Genomic DNA, 24,278 nt, shown 5'->3' with positions numbered 1-24,278 from the left:
ACAATTGTTCCTTTTGTTTGAGCTATCGTCAGCCTTTATGGAAAAAAATATATAAGTACCACCTTTACCACATTATTCTGATCACAGGTTGTATTTTCTGTCCTGAGTGAAGTTAAAAGCTGTTTTTTCATGTTATAATTGTCATAGGAAACAGTTATATTCAGCTTTACAAGAGAATCTTAAAAAAAAGATTTGTTTATTTATTTATGTATATGAGTACACTGTCACTATACTGATGGTTGTGAGCCATCATTTGGTTTCTGGGAATTGTTCAGGGCCTCTGCTAGCTCCGATCAACACACTAAACCACCCCCCACCCCCACCCCTACCCCACTCACCCCACCTTAAAGATTTATTTATTATTATATCTAAGTATACTGTAGCTGTCTTCAGATGCACCAGAAGAGGGTGTCAGATCCCATTACGGGTGTTTGTGAGCCACCATGTGGTTTCTGGAATTTGAACTCATGACCTTTGGAAGAGCAGTCAGTGCTCTTACCGGCTGAGCCATCTCTCCAGACCCTCACAAGAGAATCTTGACAGTCTAACTTTCTAAGTTATGATAGTACAAATAGACAAAAACCAAAAAACCCTCCTTTGAAGATACACCAGTAAATTTTGAAAAAAGGAAGCCCTGAGAACCATCGGGGGTTATTGTAAAGTGTTTTAACCACAGCAGGTGAATTAGTAGGGGATATAGGAGAGTTTAGAATTTATCCTTACCTATCAGTGAAAAAGTTCTTTACTGGGGTCTGGAGAAGTGGGTCACTGGTTCCACTCTTACGTGGAACTCATGCCTGCTCCCGGCTATCAGTAACACCAGCAGGAGTGCATAGGACTCCCTTTCTGGGTTCCATGGGCACTGCACATCTTTAGTGCATAGACATCTGTTCTCAAAAGTTACATTGACACAGACACTGGTGGCTTTCAGAACCAGAACAAACACCAATATACATGGGAACAACAACAAAACTTTAAAGCAAAGAGCCCTTTGAGATTGCTACCTGTCCCTCACTTAGTGTTCTCACCTTATGTTTAAAACAAGGCTTAAAGGTCTTGGAAAGCACTTGGTACAATAATGTTCACAAGGAGACAGGGTAAGGAATGGGATTTCAGATTGGTTGATGATCTGTAACTATCGGTGTTCAGCAAAAATATCTAATGTAGATGGCTGTGGTTTCTTGTTTAAACTTTTTGTCCAAGTACATTGATTTACAAGTTTAATAATGATTGCTAACAACTAAACTGACAGTATTTCAAAATGTATGAAAAAGGAGAAGAATGGAAGGTTGGAAAAGCCGTTGTTCATAATTCCTCTTTAGTATTCATGGCAAAGACAAATGGAAGATTCAGGGTTAGTTTTATCCCATATAATCTCCAGAGAGCATCTCCTTTCTGTTCCCTGAGGATATAATGATGCAGACCTCTGTGGCTTTTAGAGTCAGACCTTTGAGTACCGTTCTGTCCAGTCTTTGTTCTCTGGCTGGTGCTGGCAATGGCCGTCTCACCCAGTTCTCTTTATCACTGTGGAAGGAAAACACTACAGAGACTTTTATATTTTAAAACCAACTAGAAAAAAGGCTGGGTGAAGAATATCCTGCCCCATCCTCCTTGGCCTCTGCAGCTGCCAGCAGAGGCTACAAACTATCAGTGCCCCGAGAGACCTACATGGTTGTAGCTTTCTGCTTCACCACTGGGTCCAACTCTAATCTTCTCCATCCCCCTCTTCCTCTGTGAGACTTGGAAAACACACCTTCATATCTTTGCCTAATAATTAGCTTCTGCCATCTTTATTTAGCCAATCAAGCAATTAGGGAAACAACCCCCTACAACTTCTAACAACGGAAGATTATGCCCATAGACGAAGGCATTTCCTCTCTCCTCAATGAAACTTTTCAGTGCTGTAGATCATGACCAGCACAGACCCCTAATGGCCAGCATGCATAGAATAAGTGATTGTATAATTTCCAATACTAAATTGAACATACATATCCTATCCCCTCCTCCAAAGGTTTAGGGAACATTGGAGAGGAGAGGGTGGAGAGAATGTAAGAGCCTGAGTCAGTGAATGGTTACAGTGAAACAATATCTTCTGAACACACAGGAACAACTGCACATATAAACTCGAAGGGGCCGGGCGGTGGTGCACGCCTTTAATCCCAGCACTTGGGAGGCAGAGGCAAGTGGATTTCTGAGTTCAAGGCCAGCCTGGTCTACAGAGTGAGTTCCAGGACAGCCAGGCTATACAGAGAAACCCTGTCTCGAGGAAAAAAAAAAAAAAAAAAAAAAAAAAAAAACCTCGAAGGGGTTTTGGTGTCATGCTTAAGACTTGTGCAGCAGCAGTAAACCAGACTAAATGCCAGCACACAGAGGGCATTTAGCCACAAATTTCCACCACTTTCAAAGGTCTTATGGGAAATGCAAAACTACTGAGTGGGAAGGTTCAAGGTTCTCAAAGTATTGTCAATAAGTTGATCACTCTCCAGTGAAAAGCCACACATATGAGAAAATTAGAAAGGACAAATTGGCATTTGTGGGGAGGTAGGATATAATCATGAGTGGACTGTGAAGGCAATCGAATCTGGGAAGACTTGGATGAAGAAGGGTAAATAAAAGTAAAGCGTGTGCAAAATTCTTAATTAAAAATGGTAAATGCTTGTGCTTACTTACATAAGTCCCATGTCATGGAAGAGTACCACCCACAGAGGGTAGCTTTGCCAACCCTTACTAGCCTTCCTTAGCTAGAACTTTGTTGTGACCAAATTACCGGTACTTTAAGATGTACTTTAAAATTGATAGGGGGATATATTCTTCAATGTATTCAACTTTATTTGGGTTTTTCAACTCATGAAATTGGTAATAAAGCATCTCACAAGTTGGCCACAATGTTGGTAGATGGGGGAAATAATGGAATGTTACAAAAAGCACAGAAAAAGTAATTTATTGACCCACCCTTGCAACATTCCTAAGGACCATATGTCTTATACCTGACTTCCCATTCTCTAGCCCTCCTTTTTAGACAGGAAATCCCAGATTGTTATTGACAATTCCACTAGCACCCATTATCTGAGGAAACTCCGAGAACACTTCCCGCAGACCCCTGAGGTTGTCCAATCCTCAAACTCTGCATAAGGTCTGCTTTGGGGTTTAGAAACCTCACTTAGCTTAATCTAGACCATGGTTACTTTCTGCAACCCTAGTCAGACAATTGAGATTTTAATTGCCCAGATAGACCTTAAGCCCAAGATAGATAGTTCAAGCCCAGTTTAACTGGTTTAAGGTTTGAGTAAACCTTAAGCTGGATACAACAGACAAGGATCGTTTACTAGGAAACAAAGTTTCAAATACCCATTCAACAGAACAACATCTTAATATCAGGCACATTACCATGTTTCATTACAAATACAGGAATAACCCAAACAAATGTGTTTAATAATGTTGTCTATAGGCTTTATTTGAGTTCTTATTCATGCAGGAGTGGAACTCTAACAGGATTAGGAGGTGTGGCTTCGTTGGAGTAAGTGTGGTCTTGTAATAGGTGTGGCCTTGGAGGAAGTGTGTCACTGGGAGTGAGCTTTGAGGTTTCAAAAACCCACTCTGCAGGTTGGGATGTAGCTCTCGGATACTGCTCAAGCATCATGAGTGCTGCCATGATGATAATGAACTAAGCCTCTGAAACTATACATAAGCTCCAAATTAAATGTGTTAATAATTGCCTTGGTTATGGTGTCTCTTCACAGCAGTGGAACATTGACTAGGACAAGAAATCTGCACCAAAAAATCAGTATTCTCAAAGAAAAGTGATTTAGATCATGGACAAGACAGTGCTTTCAAAAAGGCAATTATAAACATGACCAAAGAACCAAAGAGTTTGAATAAAAACTCAAAAAGTTTTGAATAAATACCAGAATAAAGACCACAAAAACAAACTGGAATTAAATAATGAAAGCAATTCAAGATATGAAAAAAGAATTTATTCTAGGGATAGGGTCACTGAAAAACAAGCCCAAAGTAGAATAAATCTTGAAATATAAAATTAAAAAACTCAAAACAAAAAATTCAGAGAAAAGCCTCATTAACAGATTAGATGAAGTGAAAAAAAGATCAGGTCTTGATGCCAAGGTGGACGAATTTGGTACTTAGAGAAAATATCAAATCTGAAAACATGGAAGAATGGAGTATGCAGGAACTCTAGGATAGTGCAAAGTAACTGAATATATAAATAAAATGTATGTTTTTAAATTTCCGAGACAGAGGCACAGAAAGCATTTTTAACAAGATCATGGACAAAAACTCCCCTAATTTATGGAAAGAGTTGCCTGTGAAGATTCAAGACTCACACTGAGCAACCAATGTAACCTGAGAAAATTTCACATTATATAATAACTAAAGCATGGAATGTACAGAACAAAGCAAAGAGAAGCCTTTGAAATCAGCAAGAGGGAAAGAGTAAGTCACAGACAATAGCAAGCCCATTAGAATCATAGCACATTTCTCTGTGGAGTCATGGTAGGGGACATGAACTGATGTTCTAAAACTTTGAAAGACCACAGTTTCCAGTCCCAACTACTATTCTCAGCAAAACTGTCTGAAGTGAAGGAGAAAGGAAAAATGTTTATGATGAAATGGATTGAAAGAATTACATCCAGTAAGCCAACTCTACAGAAAAATGAGAAGATCAGAAGATTAAACTGGGCAAAAAAGGCACAAGGAACAAACAAGCAATTCTACAATACTGCATTCAAGGAAGTATAATAGAATACTACATATGTCACAAACTCACAAGAATGAATTAGTAATCATAAATTGTTGAACCATAACCTTACTGGTCTCACTTCCACAACAGAGACACAAATGAACAGATTGCATCATGAAATAGCATGCCTCTTTGCTAGGCTTGGTCTCCAGCTGTTGGTGCAGACTGCCTGAATACCTCCTCACCCATGTGAACGTGAACCTGACATTTCTCTGACTCAGCTTTTTCTTTCTACATTAGCTGGACGCAGTGTTAAAGCTTTGCTCTCCTCCTTGACTCTCCCTTAACCACAGGAGCAGCTGAGTTTGATCAATTTCTGTCATCTCATTCTGAAACCTCTTAAAGTCTGTTTTAGCCTCTTTTCCTCTTATAATTCTTTAAAATACACATATACATAAATACTGATATACTGAATGTGTTCTATGGAGTGTGGAATATGAGTTAAAATTAGTAATTAAGATTAGAATAAAAGAACCTATATTTACCTCAGGCACACTGCCAAGGTAATGTGCATTATCTGGCAAATTGCTTTTTTTGAAAGTGTTACCCCTTGTGAATTTACTGTTTAATAAATTCTGACATAGAATGACAGAAACACATTCACATATATTTCTTGCATGGTGTGTTCACAACACTCCTTTTTGTGTGTGCTTCTATGCCTTTGAACAATGTGATTCTCACTACTTAAAATTGCAGTCCAAGTATCAGAACACTGAAAATCCACTTAACAACATTATAGTGCCAGGTAACACCTTCTTATCACCACTGTCCCAGAAATGCTGGGAAGCCCACAGTAGAAATAAGAAGTCTCACTAGGCTTGAAGGTTTGCAATGGCCCTTTGAACTAAAGCATTCCACATCAGTAGCTCCATCCAAGCTATAAAGTGAGGAACACAACTGCTCTATGAGTTCAAGATTCCCATCTTCTCTGTGGAAGTAACCAGATCATTTATGATGAAAAAGAAGAAGTACCATGGATAGGACCAACTCATTCAATTACAGAACTATCAAGTGTTGGGAACCTTCAAGGTCATTAAAGAGATTGATATGAAAAGTCAATTGACAGACCTCTTCAACTACCAGAAATGCAAGACAGGCAGTACAATTGCTCCTAAAACAAAAAATATTAAATGCCATCATCCATGCCCTTCAAAGTAGAATCCCACTTCATTGAATGGGCTCTGTGAAGAGCTGGTCAAATCTTTCCTCTGACCTCCCTATATCATACCATCACCCACCCTTCCTCATACAGAATAATGTTTATTGACAACAGGGATTTCCTTCTCCCTACCTGAGATTCACATGTGTCCCTCTGAGTGACTTCGCTCAGAGCACTACCATCTGCTGAGCAGACACACAGTTTTCACTTTCTCATTCCTTGATTGACATAAATGCTGCTCTGAAAATTGAGGACTCTGACTAGCCAAGCACATGACACTCATCCCCCATCCCTCTCTTTGCATCCACAGCATCAACAGGCCATCACAGAACTGGTGATAAACTGTACTGACTGAATAGCTTGTCTCCTACCTATGAAGGCAGGGTACAAGCTGAAGAAAACAGGGCAGCTTCAGTGTTCTCTCTTTTTCCACTACTTTAAGGGAACTAGACACACAGTACAGATCTAACAAATCCTTGTGGGAAACAATTAAAAAACTAGTCATCTTTATGTGGCAATAAAATCTGTCACCAGGGTTTTTAAAAACAAAACAAAACAAAACAAAACAAAATATAATGATATTCATGAGAGGTAATAAAACATGGGGGGGTGAGTAGGAATTTTCTTGGATGAGTTTCAGAGGGATGGGAGTCATTTCAGTTAAAGGGGTTAAAGTAAGAGAGAGGGCAGCAGAATTCTGAGGAAGCATGAGTATTGAAAGGGGAACCAAGAGCCAGATATCAATACTCTCTGGTTTATGAAAAATTAATAAAAAGATGTAACATTCTATTCTGTTACAAACAGAAGTCCATTTGTTATGTGATATATAACCCTGTGACCACTGGCTTTTCCTTCCATCTTCTTTGTTCCTAGTAATAATGCCTCAGACTGAATTATTGTTAATAAATGCGTAGGTCATAAGCTTTGCCTTGTTCCCTGACTATTATTATTTATATAACCTGTTTAGCTATATATGGCTTTATATGGCTGTCTCCTTCAGCATTCTGCGGTGAGTCTCCTGCACCTGACTCTTTTCCAGAATTCCTCTCTCTCTCTCTCTCTCTCTCTCTCTCTCCCTACTGGGTGTCCCACCTTCTTTCTAATTCCGCCTCAATGTTACCCCGCAATATTGATAGTTTTTTCTTACTTTTGCATAAAAAATGAATATATTGTCTTTAAGACGACTAAAACCTTCCATGATGGTAAAGAAGTTCAAGGCACTGCATCAGCTTTCAAGATGACATATAACCTTAACCAAATTAAAATGGTTTAATTATGAACCCAGAAATTATGTATATTATGCAGAGTGTGAAACAATCTTGACACTAAACATTACATTATAATAGTGTGATCACACTTCAAAACATACAAAGTCAAATGAAAACAAGATAGCTGGGAACAGTGGATGACTTGATAGGAAAAGGTGCTAGCCACAAAAGCTTTCAAACATAGGTCTGAACCACGAAGTCCACATACATTTAGGAAGAAATAACTCCACAAAGACGTTCTTTGCTTTTTACATATGTATCGTTGCATAGCCATACCCATATACAACCACGCACACCAATATACCTTTTAAAAAATCAAAACAATGTCCTAAAATTAGGAAGAAATAGTAATTATGATATACTTCACTAGTTTCAGAAAAGATACACTCAAACCTTGGAATGGAAAGTGAACATTTAGTAAAATAAATTTGTTCACTGGGCACAATTTGGATTAAATTTTGTAGAATCCTGCACATTCCTGTCCAGTGTGGTCACGTAAAGACCATCTTCTAAGTTGAGGCACTGTAACAAATATAAGGTGTATTGCCAGAACTAGTTACCAGGACACCTCACAGAGGAGTCAAATTTCTGGGAATGACTGGTTCCTTAACTTGGGTTTTATTGCTGTGAAGAGACACCATGACCAAGGCAACTCTTATAATGGCAAAGATGTTCAAAGATTCAGTACATTATCATCGTGGTGGGAAGCATGCCAGAAATTTGTTTCCTCTGTGGTTCTAGTTCTCATCAAGTGAACAGTCATGCACTCTGTGCTATTTAGTTTGAAAGTCACACTAAAACAGGGATGGCCACATCAGCTTCAGTTTGCCCTAGATTTCCTCAGTGATTAACTATTACCTGGGAATGCTAAGATGAAACAGACCTTTTTCTCTCGTGTTGGGTCATGGTGTTTATCTCAGCTATAGAAAGCAAAGCAATACAGAAACTTTAGTATGCAACGGACCCTGTTGTAAATTAAAAATTGGATGGAGCCTAACACAAGCTTCCATTGCTCCCTTCATTGCTACAGGGAATGCAATGTGAGCAATATTTTCTGCTCTATTTTTTTAAAAAAGATTTATTTTACATATGTGAGTACACTGACACTTTCTGCAGACACACCAGAAGAGGGCATTGTATCCCACTGCAGATGATTGTGAACTGCCATGTGGTTGCTGGGAATTGAACTCAGGACCTCTGGAAGAGTAGTTAAGTGGTTCTTAACTACTGAGCCATCTCTCCAACCCCATTTTCTGCTCTTGCCATCTATGCTTTCCTCATACTGGAAGGCTGTGTCCTCAAGTTATGCTCCAAAAGGAATAAACTTGTCCTAAATATACTTTAGTAAGATACTTTATCACAGAAACAAGGAAAGCAAAATATGAGAGAAGTTGATTCCTAGAAGGTAGGGCATTGAGCAGGTAGGTAGGCCATGAGCAGACCTTGAAGTAGTCTTCAGGATTTTGATCATTAACATTGACAATCTATAGAGCTCAGAAAGCATTACTTAGTGATACATTCATCTGGAAGTTTCAAAGATAGGACTGCCTTGAAAAAGATGGACATTGGCAGCTGACTAAAGAGGTTTCAGAAGGAAAAAAGGGATCTATCTGAAATTTCAGTCATGCTCATTGATATATTCAGGCAAGGAATCTGCATTCATTCTGCCCAAGTTTTGAATACTAAGTGAGGCTGAATTCAAAGGTGCGAGGCTGATTAGTTTGGCAGAGAAATTTCAATACAGAAAAGTCTTAGTAGGCCATCACATGGCTCTCACTTCACTCAAACGTCTACAGTGAGAAGCAGCAAAAAGCTAAGAAGAAAAGTATGAAAATGTGCTGGTGGGCTGTTTCAGTGAGTTTTTGCTTCACCGCTTTGTGCTCCTGGCAGATCACATGTGCGCACCCCACCCCTACCCCCACCCACCCACACACACTAGCTTATTTTTAACATGCCTTACTAGCTCAGTGGCTGGGCACTAGCCTCCCATGGCTAGCATGCTCTTCCCTCTGGTACTCCTGGCTCAACACCTTCTAAATCTACTTGTGGGCCTGGGTGCCAGAGTTTTTTCACGGAGATCTCTGTCCAGGCCGGGTGGAAAGGTTCCAGCAAAGGGAATCTAATGCAGGCAGGAAGACGAAGTCTGCCGTGCCTTCCAGGTCACTGTGTAACTCTGAGCTCCTCTGAACTGAGTCAGGTCAGGCTAGGCCAACAGTCCAGTGAGGAGTGCGGCGGGTGGCTCTTCAAGGTCTCTAAGTGTTACAGCTCTTGGAACAAAAGACTCAGACAAAGGAATAGTTCTCGTGTACCTTTAATTCTCTGCATGGGTTTACATACAGTTCTGGGGGTGATTCAGGGTTTGACAGCACGTACCTCTCATTGGCTTGGACTGAGAGTTTGGGGGAAACCTTATTTACATGTGGGAAGGCTTGGTGCTGTTCCTGCGTGGCTGATAGCCATGCCTCCCCTGTGGGGGCTGTGCGGGCAGTAACTTTAACAGGAACCAGGGGTCCAGGAGACATGGTCGAACCCTACCGTCCCATGTAGGTGGGAATTACCACCCATCGGGTTCTCCGGAGAAACCAGGCTATGTGTGCGTAGCCTGTTGCCCCCACATCTACTTTTAACTTTGCTGCCCCGTTTCCTCCTGTGAAGCCCATTGGTCTTTGCTGCCCAACATGATTCTGGGCAGCCCTTCCAGAGGCCACTTTCCCTTTTCTCCTACATTTCGGATGATCTTCAGGCTGTAGCTCTAAATCTGTTCCTTCTGTCTTCCTGGGGTCTTAGTGATTCTGCCCCATTCCTCTCGGCATCCTACCCACAGAATTCTAAGTGTCCCGCCCTGTGCCCAGCCATTGGCCATTGACATCTTTGATAGATCAAAAACCAGCTGGGGACAAGGACCCTCAGCATCTGGACACGCAGATTCAAAGCTTTAGAACCAATGTCCAACAGTGCGCAGGATGAATTTGAGTGCTTGTGTGGCACTTCCTTTTGAACCCGAAGTTTCACTCCTAAAAGGAGGCTCATTAAGACTCAGGAAATGAGCAAGCGCTGATAGGCATCTTGAATTACGAGATATTTACAAAATCCACAGGTCTGCCCCGCCCAGGTTATACATGAGGTAAAGAGTATAGGTGAGGAGTCTCCCTCCCCTGTGGAGCTGCCTGCAAGTCAGTGCTGCAGAGATGCAGCTATCCTGAGTTCTTTCCTAAGATCAGTAGGTGTCTTCCTGCTGCTGTTATCTTTCATTCATCATGTTCAAACTACAGAAAAGGCCATTTGAAATTCTAGGTAATTATTGAAAGAATGGCTCTAAACGGGGAACCCTAATTCTCCATATTGAGGCAACAGGAAAGGTGCCCTAAGCCTAGACCCCCGTCCATGAAAGACTCTATTCTTCCAAAAGTGTGAATTCATCTGAAAGGAGAAAGTCCAGTGGGAAAATAGCATTTAAGGAGAGCTTGACCTCTGTTTACTTTTTTTTCCCCATGGTCTCCCTTGAGCTTGTTATTTCTCTAAGGTCTCAAGGACAGGCACCTGGAGTTCTGCAGTTCCTCAGCAGGAGTGTTGGTTTTTAGAGACACAAAGGCAGGGAGGATGTCTCCTCAGAATGTCCTCATTAAGGGGGAGTTTTATGGGTAGTGCCATTCTAATGCTAGAGGTGGGGGGAGGGAGTTTCAGGCTGCTGCAGGAGGACACAGCACAGAAACCAGCTGTCTGTGTAGCATACTTGTCTAGGGCTAGAGGGAAGATGGGAGCTTCTGGCCAGGGGGGTGGGGGGTGGGAGCAAAAAATGCAGAGACAAACTGTGCACAACACTAAAGTATCTCTCTAGTATCAGCAATTCGGAGGTTACAACACATGCTTAATCACTGCAAGGAGAACTAAGTAGGAAAAGAGAAGTTGAGTTCTCCACAGTGATAAAAATACCATGGATAGTGGTAGCACATGCCTTTAATCCCCGCACTTGGGAAGCAGAATCAGGGGGATCTTTGAGTCCAATGCAAGCCTGGTCTACAGAGCAAGATACCCCATGCCTAATGCAGAGAGAAATTCTACAATGGATGATGGACCAGAAGTCCGTACAATGCTAAGAACTGTGCCCTCCTTGGGAGAGAAGCAGAAGAGATACTCACAGGCTCAGAGACCACCTGCTGTTAAACACTTCTCTGTTTGTGGTGAACCAGGGAGACGTGGGTGATGTTCTGGTATAGTTCTCATAAAATTAAAGTTCTTATGCAGATTAATGAATGAAAGTGTAAGCAAGGGACAAATGGAGAGATCAAGGATCCACCAATGGATTCTGGAAAGTCTTCACATGTAAATGTGAGGGTAGTACTTATAACCTCGTTCAGAGATTTTTTTTTTTTAACGTCTATGTCTCTGACCTACCTCCTTCACTGTATGGATTCCAGTGCTCACAGGAAAGTGTTTTTGTTTGTTTTCCCAGCTGTGGAGTCTAATGCATGTATGCTCACAGGCTTGTCAGCACACATGGAAAAATGGAGTATGTACAAGTTGAGCATTAAATTAAGTCTTCCTTCATTCTAGGCACGTAGTCTACCCCCTTTGCTAGTTTTGTACTTTGTATTTTGAGACAAGGTCTCTGTAAAGTGCCTAGAACGCTTTGGATTTGTAATCCTTTCATTTTAAACACCGAAGTTGATGTCAAAAAGCATCTCTAAGTAATAGCACTCACTCCACTTTAGCCTCTTGTTTCCTTATTTTAAAGTACAATTAAATGATTGTCAACTTTTGGTGCAGGTTCCAATTTTATAATTAGTAGACGAGTTTTTAAACTACAGTTTGACCAGATACAACTAATAACCCCTCCTATCAAAGCCTCAACGGATGTTCTAGCACGTCCGTTTTACAACCGGAACTTTTAAAGCAGCCTGACTGTGGGCTTTTGTCCCAGTGCTGACACCTCTCCTTTCTTTCCACCCTCCTCCGCTGTCAGTAGGGAGAACACAGAACTCTGGGAAATGTAGTCGTGCCCTCTGTGACGTCACAAGCAGCCGCTCTGCGAACCGCACTTCCGCATCCCGTCTGCAGACGTTTGTCTTCCCCTAAGTTAGCGGTGCTGTGTCCTGCTCCTCGCTCTCGATCGGATCTCTGACATGGAGGTTGGTCCAGGGAGCAGTGCAGCCTGAGGGAATGTGCAGGGGAGTGGTCCAGCTTGGAGGGAGCGGAGCCGAGGTGGACCAGAGGCAGGGAGAAGCCGAGTTGGTGATGCTGTGCTGCTGACCTAAGCTGGGCCAACTGAGCCTGGATGCAAATCTGGGTGGGGAGAGCAGTATGGGGGTGGCGCTGTGAGTGAAAGCTTTGTTAGGACGCGGCTGTATACGCTTCTGGGGTGGGAGAGCTGGCTCTGTAGCACAGAAATGTGGAATGGTGGAAGGTTCAGTATTGCCCCCCCGCAGGGTGGGCCGGCCCTCTCCTTGCGCCAGAGGTGTAAATGGGAGCCCACATTCCTGCTTGCCTTAGGAAGTCTGTTGGCTGTGATCACTTGGCCACTTGACTGTGGTCAGATTTCTCAGAACTTCTAGATCGAGTGGAGATCTGGCACCTCCTATTTATGGCCAGCCTAATATTCTTGGTTTGAGTTAATAGCTGCTCCTCGTTTCCAGGGACAGAGTTCTGCTAAGGAGGTTGGTGTATAGGATGTTAGTACCATTCTCTTTGGAATAAATTGTTAGGTTTTTTTTGGTGTGTTGTTTTGAATGAGAATATTTCATGGCCACCTCCGTGATCTATATCTTCACACTTAACACTCACATGTAGAGACAGTCTAATGTTCTAAAGGAGAAGGCTTATTCAGGATATTATTGATCCTACATTGTAGAGTAAAATACTAGAAAATACCGTATCCACTTATGTCAGAGATTGTGTAATGTCAGAAGCTTGGACTCCTTTTCTGAAACAAATGAGGGGGTGATGGGAGCAGAGAGATGGCCTGGAGATTATTAGTGACTTCGGGGAAAGGACTTGAGTGTCCCTGGGGAGGAGAAGTGACCTTGAATACCTAACAGTGTTTACGTTGCTCTTCAATTGTGAGCTTCTCTTCTATCTCTGGACACTGCACATCTAAACCTCCCTTAACAACTACTCTATCACTGCCCCGACTGTGGCACTCAGGTTCCCTGTTGCTCCCTGAACATTTGCCAGTTTATCCACGTCAGAAAGATTGAAAGGTGAATTTGAAGAGCTTTTGCTCAGTTAGGGTCCCTTGCCCATAATAGACTCCTTGGCCTGTCTCTTGTATAGTTTTGTAGTTCACAACACTTTAAGTCAAATCAAGTGTTTGTGTGGCATTAAAGCCTATTATTCATAAGGAACATGGGTTTTAAGCCACCTTCAGTATGAATATTTCTGTGGACTATGTAACTGTTATGTAAAAGACAGAGACTTCCTAGTTAATGTCACTGGCCTACAGGACAAGAACAGCATTGTGTTTTCCATTATCTAAAGTGGGAAGAGTACACTACCTTGTGAACCAAAAGTGGTTTCCTAAGAAGTAGGCATGAAGCAGAGGCATGCTGTCCTGTAACTTACAGACCTTTCCAGTATATATACTTTAAACACACCTGTGATTGAAAGAAACCAAACCAAACCAAAACTGAAGCCTCTTCTTGGAGCATCCTTGTTATCTCTGCATTGTGAAGTGAAGGCGGGGGATTAGGACTTCAAGGTCATCTTCCATATTATAGATTACTCAAGATGAACTTAAGCTAAGTACGATTCTGTGTAAAAATTATTAAAGGTTTTAAAAAACAGTTCATGGATACACTATTTCTGATGGCTTCTGTCACTTGGCTTAGTACCAGCCTGACAGAATTCCGTCTAACTGACATGGCTCACATTTAAAACATATACTTGAGAAGGTTTATTGACTGTATTTGATGTGTACTTTAAAAATCTCCTGCTCACATGCTTCTGTTAAAGGCGTTAAATTTTGGTGATCAGATAGATAGTCCTCTGCATTACTGTGTGTGTAGGGACTTTACGCTTTGTCTTGCTTGAAGATTCCTCCACATTTGCAGGGAATGTTTATTTTCTCTGATTGTTCATTTGTATTAGTTTCTGTTGGGACCTCTTGATGTGTCTTCTGGTTTTCCTGGAATTCTTCCCATTTGTGCTTCTTAAACATTCAGTCTGGGACTTGAGTCATTCATTCCCCATTTCCCTCTTTAATCCTTGACTGGTGCAGCCTCCATGATATACACTTCCCTCTTAGTCCTCACTGCACAGGTTCAGCTATGTGAGGGATGTTTCTTTACCTTTAGCCTGAACGGAATTCCAGTCCCACACACGGATAATGGCAACCGCATCCTCCACTGCCCTTCACAGGTGTGCCATCCAGCCACGAAACCAAACTGCTAAATTGAGACTTCTTCCTCCTCATTGGGGAGGAGTCTAATATTTCATGGTTTCCATTCCTGACCCCTTTCTTTTTATTTTTGTTTTTGTTTTTCTGAGTGACCATCTGAGGGAAGGAATTAATGGGTTTTTGGTTTGGTTTGGTTTGGTTTTTGGTTTTTTTTCTCATGTAGTAACCTTGTATTAGGCATGTCATTCTTGAAAAATGCTGAAGGGAAGTTATGCTGAGTGATGACATTCATTTCCTGGTGGTCGTTCTGATATATGTCAGAAGCTATGGAGAGAAGCAATAGAAAAAGAAATTTGAGTCTTGAGAAAGATATAAATAGGAGGTAAAAATATATTCAAGGAATAAGAATGAGAAGTACAGGTTTTCATCATTGTCTCCATTTCTGTTGTAAATATTTCTGTCAATGAGCCCTTCCATAGTTGTATTCAAATACAGTGGTGTATTGTGAGTTGAGACATTATGTGTGTCTAGAAGACTCTTTCAAAGACTATATTTAACTGTTCTCTTTTAGGTACATAAAATTTTTGTATGAAGGTTTATGTACATAAAAATCATGGGTAGGAGTTTGAGTCCCAACTGTTTACATGATCGACTGTACTTAATATTTCATTAGGAGCATGCATTAACAGTGTACTGAATATTTTAAACATATATAAATATACTTAGACATCTATCATATAGAATAAGGCATCTGACATTGATATTAGAAGTAATAGTCCAAATAAATTTACAGTCTGTGTTTCTCATGGAAATCTGACACATGGTCTGCCGTATCCTTTTCAGGATTCTAGTTCCATACTCGGAGTCGTAGTATTCCAGAATATGTTGACTAAAACCAAAAATGGTTGCTGTGTGACACACTTAATGTGGGTCAGTGTCAGTTGGAAGAGAAGCCTGAGGAGACACTGGTGAATGTATGCTCTAGTGAAGTTAGACAGGAGGAGGAAGCTAGTGGAACGGTAACCCAGAATGGTGGCTGTCGGTGACCCTAATGGAGTGCATTCCAGGTGCTGGATAACATGATTTCGGACATTGTAAGCTATGGTGCAGGGTGGAGGGTGGGAAGATGTCTGACCAGATGAGCATATGAAACTAGTATGAAGACTGCAAAGTATACCTGTAACAATAATTACAAAATAATCTATTAAAATGTACACTTCTCATATTTTTGATATTTAATTATAGAAAAGCAAATTGTTATCATTGATGTCATAGGTCATTTTGAGAATTGTATGTGATAAGAAGAAAAATAACACTAAAGCATAGAAAATGTTGAAATAAGGGAAAATAGCAAGTCGCATCACAAATTCTAATTCTTGAGCACAGGTTACCAAGGAACAGGTATCATGAGCTCAGAGCCTGCTGTAGGATTGTAGCAAATGTGCAGATAGCTTCCTACAAAGGAAAACATACGGAAGAAGGAAAAGGGAGGTGTGTTGTAAAAAAAAAAAGTTTAATCCCAATCTAGGGTTTCTACCCCACCTTTGACTATTTAGTTCCAGAATAAAAGACATACACAACCTTTATATTTATAATAACCTTAATCAGCACAAGAGCTGGGCAGGTATCTATCCTCTATGCTATTTTGTCTATTTTCCAGCCAATAATCCTATAATATAATTTGCTTTGTTTTATCTGGGCTGCTCACAACTCCACTTAGCCAAACCACGTGGCCATTATTTTAAGATTCTTACCCCATGATGCCTTCTCCTCTATTCACCTTCTTCTCTCTGCCCTCATGGTTCTCCTCCCCAAGCCCAGGAACTCGAAACCACGCCTGTCTTCTCTGCCCAGCTATTGGCTGCAACACCATTCGCCATTACAATATATAACAGCAGACCAAACCTCAACAGCGGTGAAAAGAGTTAGTGTGTCTAGTGTATTTTAAATCTCCAAGTGTTCTCGCAACACTTACTAATTTGTGATTTGTTAAAATCCTTGTTATTCGCTTTAGTCTGCGAGTTCTTTTTTACTGCTCTACCTCTTGGCTGCTCCATGTCCTGTTTCTTGGTGCACTGGCATTAGCATCATTATTGAACTCTGTACACATTCAGAAATGTAGACCTCTGCCAGAGCGGATACATCAGAATCTACATTTTCATTGCATTTCACATGCATGACTGTGCATATTAAATGTTGCTAAGTACCTTCTCTCTCGTCCTAACTTTCTCCTGTGAGAAATGTAGGATGTGGGGTGTATAAAATCAGCGTAAGACAAATGTGTATGTTCCCGTGAATGCATTCATTGCCTTTTTATCTTTCTTAAAAGTCAAATAGGAGTGGTAGTAGGATCTCTCCATTCTCTTTTCATGGAGACGGGTCAGGGATGAGGTCATGGACCATATCAGAAATATCTTAGGGGTGCTACTCACCTGTGGCGGAAGTATTCTAGCTCTCCTCTTACCCTGTACAAAGCTTGGAATTGTGTTCCTGCAGTTTATGTTGTTATATTATGACTTTAATTGATATGTATTTCATTTATTTTTATTTCAGGAAATGCTGTCATTCAGGGATGTGGCCATTGATTTCTCTGCAGAGGAGTGGGAATGCCTGGAGCCTGCTCAGTGGAATCTGTACAGGGACGTGATGCTGGAGAATTACAGCCACCTTGTGTTCCTGGGTGAGGTTCACGTCCATAAATGAATTCGTATTTCACCACCAACATGTAATTGTCCCCACTTGTGGAACATTCCATTGGGGCTTTGTGCCATGCAGCAGTGACTTATGTACCTGCTTTTGCTGATATTCTAATAAATATTGTATTTCTTCTTTTAATATGGCTATTTGGTTTGTTTTTTGGAATATGCATCCATTATCCTGGTTGTAATTCTATAAACCCAGTAGCCTGAGGTATGGGGCACACATGTTAAAGTAATGTTTCACCCTTCAGCTTTTGTGTTTACTGTGTAATGGAGCTAAGGATCTTCAGATTAGAGATTCCACCTACATATTCCACATGTGCTTCTCAGGAAACATTTAATGAAGTAATTTTCTACAGTTCTTCACCTTCTCTCAGAAGATCAATAGCGGAGTAGGATGTTAATTCCCAGGAGAACACACAGACATTGTTGTTTCCTTTTCCCACAAACAGGTCTTGCATCCTGTAAGCCATACCTGGTCACATTTCTGGAGCAAAGACAAGAGCCTTCAGTTGTGAAGAGACCAGCAGCTGCCACCGTGCACCCAGGTGTGTAGGAATTGCAGGGTCAGAGGGTAGAATGGGAGATTAGAGATCCAACAGAAAGCCAGGCTTTCTCCCAAGATAACCTGCTCTGGTGGACGTCGTATGTCAAGATCTCCTTTTATGCCCTTTACTGTCACAGAAGGACATCTGCCAGGTCTCTATGGTACTTTAAGTCTCTAAGCTTGGTTGGCCCCCTTCAGTGAGCTCTGCTTATGTTTGCCATGAGTCGAGAGAGTTCTTCACTTTGCTGAGTCTACATTGTCGCTGACTTTTTACTGTTGCCTACACTTCTGGAAATTCCCACACATTTCTAAAGATCTATAAGTGCAGTAACTTTAAACTCTTCCGTGTCATGTACATCCTTGTAAATTGCACATTTTTCACCAAGCTATGAATGCTTGTGCTATATTCTAATCACTTTTTTTCTACAACATACTCAGTGGTGATTTAAAATACATTCCTTTTGTGGCTAAAACATCCTAAGCCAAAATTGCACATCTAGAAGCATATTTTTTAATAGATCGCCGGAGTAGGTCTTCAGAATTTTGTGGATTCATGAATCCCTTTCTTATTTTACAGTTCTATGTACTGCATTCCTATTTTGCACTCTAGGTTGCCTGAAATTATTTTCACACATGCAACCTACATATTTTTGTGAATGTCCAATAATAAACCCTTCAGGACAATGTAAGATTTTTTTTTAAATTTAATTAATTAATTATTTTACACTCCATATTTTATCACCTCCCCATGTCCACCTCTGACTGTTCCACATCCCACATCTCTTCCCCCTCCCCCGACTCTCCCCACACTCCCCACCTCCATCTCCACTAGGATGTCCCCACCCCCAACCCCCCACCCAACCAGATCTATAAACTCCCTGGTGCCTCCAGTCTCTTGAGGGTTAGGTGCATCTTCTCTGACTGAACCCAGACCTGGCAGTCCTCTGCTGTATGTGTGTTGGGGGCCTCACATCAGCTGGTGTATGCTGCCTGGTTAGTGGTCCAGTGTCTGAGAGATCTTGAGGGTTCAGATTAATTGAGACTGCTGGTCCTCCTACAGGGTTGCCCTCCTCCTCAGCTTCCTCCAGGTCTTCCCCAGTTCAGCCACAGGGGTGAGCAGCTTCTGTCCATTGGTTGGGTGTAAATAACTGCATCTGACTCTTTCAGCTGCTTGTTGGGTCCCTCGGAGGGCAGTCATGCTAGGTCCCTTTTTGTGAGCACTCCATAGCCTCAGTAACAGTGTCAGGCCTTGGGGCCTCCCCTTGAGCTAGATCCCACTTTGGGCGGTCACTGGATCTTCTTTCCCTCCTGCTGCTCTCCATTTCCATCCCTGTTGTTCTTTGAGACAGGAACAAAGATGGGTCAGAGTTTTGACTGTGAGAAAGATTTTTTTTTTTTTTTTACAGAAATGTATGAGCTTTAGTTCTGAACATCAGGACTGTATGTCCTTTATAAGCAAATGTGAGTCTCATAGTTCATGTCTTACATATCTTGTTATTCAATTGTTTATCTCATGAATGAGTATTCTTATAAATAGGCTAACTTTATGATACACTCATTGACAGAAATGTTGCCTTTAGAAAAACTCTATCCTTTATACATGAACTTGAAAGTTTCTCATAAGTCTGTATTTTCCAGGAGTCTTATTTTCTTGTTATGAAAATGTAATACAAAATACTGTCTTCAACTCTTGAAACGAGTTATGAAGCAAATATTTTCAAACCTCCAAAACTGAAACTCTATTCTTAATATAAATCTATGTATCTCTACATCCATTTAATTTAAGGCAAATAAAGTTAACTCCCAGATATCCAGGTTTGGCTCCTGAATAAGCAAGTCTTTCGGTGGATCCTGTATTTGATTACTTGGTTTCCATTTGGTGGTCTCCCTTGCTGCAGGCAGCACACAACTGGGGTCAGGCTTTCAGAGTTCAAATCCTGCCTGCACTGTTTGTTTGGTTCTCTGCTTCACGGTTTGCATTCACAAAACGAGCCTCAGCTTCTGCTCTAGCCATCACTCCTGCTCATAGCTTTCATTCGGTCCTCCATGATGGATTCAGAACGTTTTGGAACCATAAGCCTAACTTAAGTCTTTCTTCTGTAAATTGCTTTAGTCATGATATTTTACCACAGCAACAGAAAAGTACCCAATTTAGATATATTTTACTTTTTATCTATGTCTGATGATCAGACAGTTTGTCTAGTGGGCTTATTTCTGTTAGCATAAGAGTTTCTGTTATTTTTGATGGTATTATTGATCTCTTAGCCATTTAACTTTGGATATGGCTTCAGTGTTTCTATATTCTACTTTTGTCTTCACCTTTCAGTAGAAGTTTATGTTATTTCGATCTACAGTATTTTCTGAATTTCACTACAGTTAGTATAGGTATGGAAATATATTGTAGTTTCCCATTTGTCTATAAAAATATGAGTAACTCCTCATATTAAAGATAAGCATTGTAAACATGAAGAATGTCGCTTGGAGCTCATTCATATCTCAGCTTTTCCTCACCAGGGGGGAAGCCCTATAAATGTCAAGAATTTGACAAGACCTTTGATTGGAACTCACTCCTTCTTCAGCGCCAGAGAGTTCATCCTGTGGAGAAGCCCTACAAATGTGAAGAATGTGGGAAGGTCTTTAGTGCTCACTCGGCACTTTCTATTCACCAGCGAATCCACACCGGAGAGAAACCCTACAAGTGTGAAGAGTGTGGCAAGGCCTTCAGTACTCGCTCAGCACTTTATATACACAAGAAAATCCACTCTGGAGACAAACCCTACAAGTGTGAGGAGTGTGCCAAAGCCTTTTATTTCCCTTCATTGCTTAAGCAACATCAACGAACTCATTCTGCAGAGAATCTCTGCAAGTGTGAGGAGTGTGGCAAAGCCTTTTATTTACCTTCATTCCTTAAGCAACATCAAAGAATTCATTCTGCAGAGAATCCTTACAGGTGTGAAGAATGTGGGAAAGCCTTTTCCTATCCCTCAACCCTAAAGCAGCATCAAAGAATTCATTCTGGAGAGAAACCATACCGTTGTGAAGAATGTGGCAAAGCCTTCCGTAGGTCAACATACTTTCACCAACACCAAAGAATTCATACTGGAGAGAAACCCTACCAGTGTGAAGAGTGTGGGAAAACATTCTACTATCGTTCAAACCTGAAGGGACATCAGATTATTCATTCTGGAGTGAAACCCTACAAGTGTGAAGTATGTGGGAGCATGTTTAGAACTAGCTCAGACCTTTCTAAGCACCAGAGGATCCATGCGGAAGTGAAGCTGTACAGTTGTGAGGAGTGCGGGAAAGCCTTTTCTACTCATTCGTACCTCATTCGGCACAAATTGGGCCACTCTAGAGAGAAACCATACAAATGCGAAGAGTGTGGCAAAACATTTTGTTATCCTTCAATCCTTAAGGAACATCAACGAATTCATTCTGGAGTGAAACCTTACAATTGTGAAATATGTGGCAGCATGTTTAGAACTCGCTCCGAACTTTCTAAGCACCAGAGAATCCATGCTGAAGTGAAGCTCTACAACTGTGAGGAGTGCGGGAAAGCCTTTTCTACTCACTCCTACCTTATGAGGCATAGACTTGGTCACTCTGGAGAGAAGCCCTACAAATGTGAAGAGTGTGGGAAATCCTATAGCTACCCTTCACTCCTTAAGGAACATCAAAGAATTCATTCTCAGAATCCCTATAAGTGTGACGTGTGTGGGAAGGTTTTTTGTACTCGCTCAGGACGTTCTAAACACCAGAGAATTCACACCGGAGAGAAACCTTACAAGTGTGAAGACTGTGGGAAGGGATTCTCGACTCACTCATACCTTACTCTGCACAAATTACTTCATACCGGAGAGAAACCTTTCAAATGGGAAGAATGTGGTGAGGTTTTCTATACCTGCTGAAGACTTACTAAACATCAGGAAATTCACATTGGCGAAAACCCTACAAAGGTAAAGAATGTGTCAAAACTCTTTACTGTACTTCAGACTTTAAATAATACCATAAAAACTCATACTGAAGAGAAACCATACTTTAATTAGGGCTTCGTTAGATACAAGGTACGTCCTACTGTAGAGAAACTTTACAGATGTGGAGAATGTGGACAAATATTTTACCGTACTTCACAACTTTAACAGCCAGCAAAAGGGCTCATTCTCAGAAGAATCCCTTCAAGTGTGAAGTATGGGACAAGGTATTATGTGCTACCTTGAGCTTTCTGTCTACCAGAACATGTATCCTGGAGAGAAACTCTGCAAGTGTGAAAAATTTGGAAAGTTTTTTAACTCATTCCTCCCTGATTCTGATCAGACTTGGCAAAGTTTGGGGCGGGCGTTGTGTTTTTGTTTTAGGATAATTGTGCTCAGGCCTGTTGATTGTGGGAGGAACCAACCCATCTCTGTTGAGCAAGGATCCTGGATTGTATAAAAGGAGAAAGGGAACTGAGAAGAAGCGCTCCTCTCTCTTCCTCTGCCCTCTGACTGTCGAGGCAATAGGAACTTCTCTTTCAGCTCCCGCTGCCCTAAAATGTCTCACGACGTTCACAGGGTCGTGATTCGAATGAGAAATGTTAACCCTGTAGTCTTAAGCATTTGAACATTTGTGCCCCGAGTTGTTGGCTCTATTTGGAGAGATTTAGAAGTAGGTCACTAGAGGTGAACTTTGTGAATAAAGAGCTCCCTCTACATCCAGTTCTCTCACTCTGCTTCCTGAGTACCATTGAGGATGTGAACTCTCAGCTTCCGGCTTCGGCCACCATGCAGCTTATTCCCATGCCCACCCTCTGTCGTGAACTTCGATCCCTTCTGTACCGCAAACTGAAGTAAAGTCATTCCTCCATAAATTGCCTGGTCATAGTGTTTAATCACAAGAGAAAAGAAACTAGTAAAAGCATTGCCCTTGTACCAGGAACAGTACTAAACTGTTTCTACTACATTCCGTGTGTAAGGATAGTTTATCATAGCAAGAGGGAAAGAAAGTAAGGCTGCAAGCCAAAGAAAAGTAAAAGTTTGTTATTTAATAGTGTACACTGTGATCTTTTGTTCCTATTTCTTGTATTGTCCGCCCTCCCTTTTGTCTGTCTTAACATGTTCTTTTCCAAAACTACTTCCTTTCTTTACACACACACACACACACACACACACACACACACACTCACGAACATCACAAATATAGTAATTTAATTACTGTGGTATTCTTTTTCTGCAAAATTTTGAGACCATGTGTGCTACATTCATGTTGGTGCAAATGTAATGTTAGTTTTATAACACCTTTGCTTTTTGTTATTTGTTTTTTTTTTTTTTTTTAAAGACAGGATTTCTCTATGTAGTCCTGGCTGTCCTAGAACTCTCGCTTTGTAGACCAGGCTGGACTTAAACTCAGAGATCTGCCTGCATCTGGATCCCAAATAATTAAAGGCATGTACCAGCACTGCCAGGCACCTTTTTGCATTTTTTAATATTAAATTATTGTCCCTTATCCAGTTGAAATTGATTTTTCTATAGGATGAAAGACAAAGACCTAATTTCATCTTCTCACCAGTACATATCTAGTTATGCCCCTGTAATTGTTGAAAAGGCCATCCGTTTCCCTACATGGTTTTCACCATGTAGGTTGTTGCCATATTGGTTCAAGTCTGCATTTTACTTTACATTACATTGGCCTATATGGTTTTTTATTTTTTTATGTTTTGCTTTGTTTTATTTTGTTTTTTATGAGTGCCTTGTAGCTCTTTTCATTATGGCTACGTTGTATAATTTGAAGTCTGGTATAAATTGTATTGTCTGTGGTCTTTTGTGTTCCCAAGTAAGTTCTTTTTTGTTTTTCTTTTTTTCTTTTTTTTTTTTCTTAGTTCTATGATGAATGTCATTGAAAGTTTGCCCTGGATTGCATTGACTATATAGATGTCTTTTATCAGTATTGCCATTTTCATAGTGTGAGCTCTGCCAATTCATGAAATGTAGTATCTTTCTATCATCTAATGTCTTCCTTTGGAAAATGTTTTCAGTATTTAAAAATTTTGCTAATAGGAGTTCCAGGCTTGGCAGAGCTACATAGTGAGAGTATCTCAAAAGCAAACAGAAAGGAAATTTTCACCACATTGGTTAGTGTTACCCCTATATGAATCTCCTCCTCTTCCTCACCCTCCCTCTCCTCCTCTTCCTCTTCTTCCTTCTCCCCCCCTTCCCTTCTCCTCCCCCCTCCTCCTCCTTTTCTTTTTCATTCTCTCATTGTGAATGGGCATTTTTTCCCCCTGATTTCTTAGAATGTGTTATTGGTATATATAAAATCTAGTGATTTTTGCATGTTGATTTTATAAGCTGCTATTTTATTAAAAGTATCAGATTCACATACTGATATGCTAGAGGTCTTTTCAATAAAGAATCGAATCATGCCATCGGAATATAGGGATACTTTAACTTCAGATTGAATTTTTGTACTTTTGCTCTATCTATATTGTCTTAATTCTGTAGTTAACAATTAGAGCACAGTATTCAATAAGAATCAAAATAG

At 40.8% G+C, this 24,278-nt stretch overlaps 1 protein-coding gene across 1 annotated transcript; it reads left to right on the top strand.

The window, feature by feature from the left end:
- The first annotated feature begins 12,157 nt into the window (after nt 1-12,157).
- Nucleotides 12,158-22,608, top strand: Zfp87 (zinc finger protein 87). Its single transcript, NM_133228.3, has 4 exons — nt 12,158-12,312; nt 17,070-17,196; nt 17,668-17,763; nt 20,277-22,608. The coding sequence occupies exons 1-4, from the start codon at nt 12,307-12,309 to the stop codon at nt 21,668-21,670; spliced, it is 1,623 nt and encodes a 540-aa protein (NP_573491.2). The 5' UTR covers nt 12,158-12,306; the 3' UTR covers nt 21,671-22,608.
- Nucleotides 22,609-24,278: the final 1,670 nt, after the last annotated feature.

This window comes from Mus musculus, chromosome 13, assembly GCF_000001635.26.
Source record: "Mus musculus strain C57BL/6J chromosome 13, GRCm38.p6 C57BL/6J".
Taxonomy (NCBI): Eukaryota; Metazoa; Chordata; class Mammalia; order Rodentia; family Muridae; genus Mus; species Mus musculus.
Note: the sequence above shows the minus strand (reverse complement) of the source record. Positions and strands in the feature narration are given on the sequence as shown.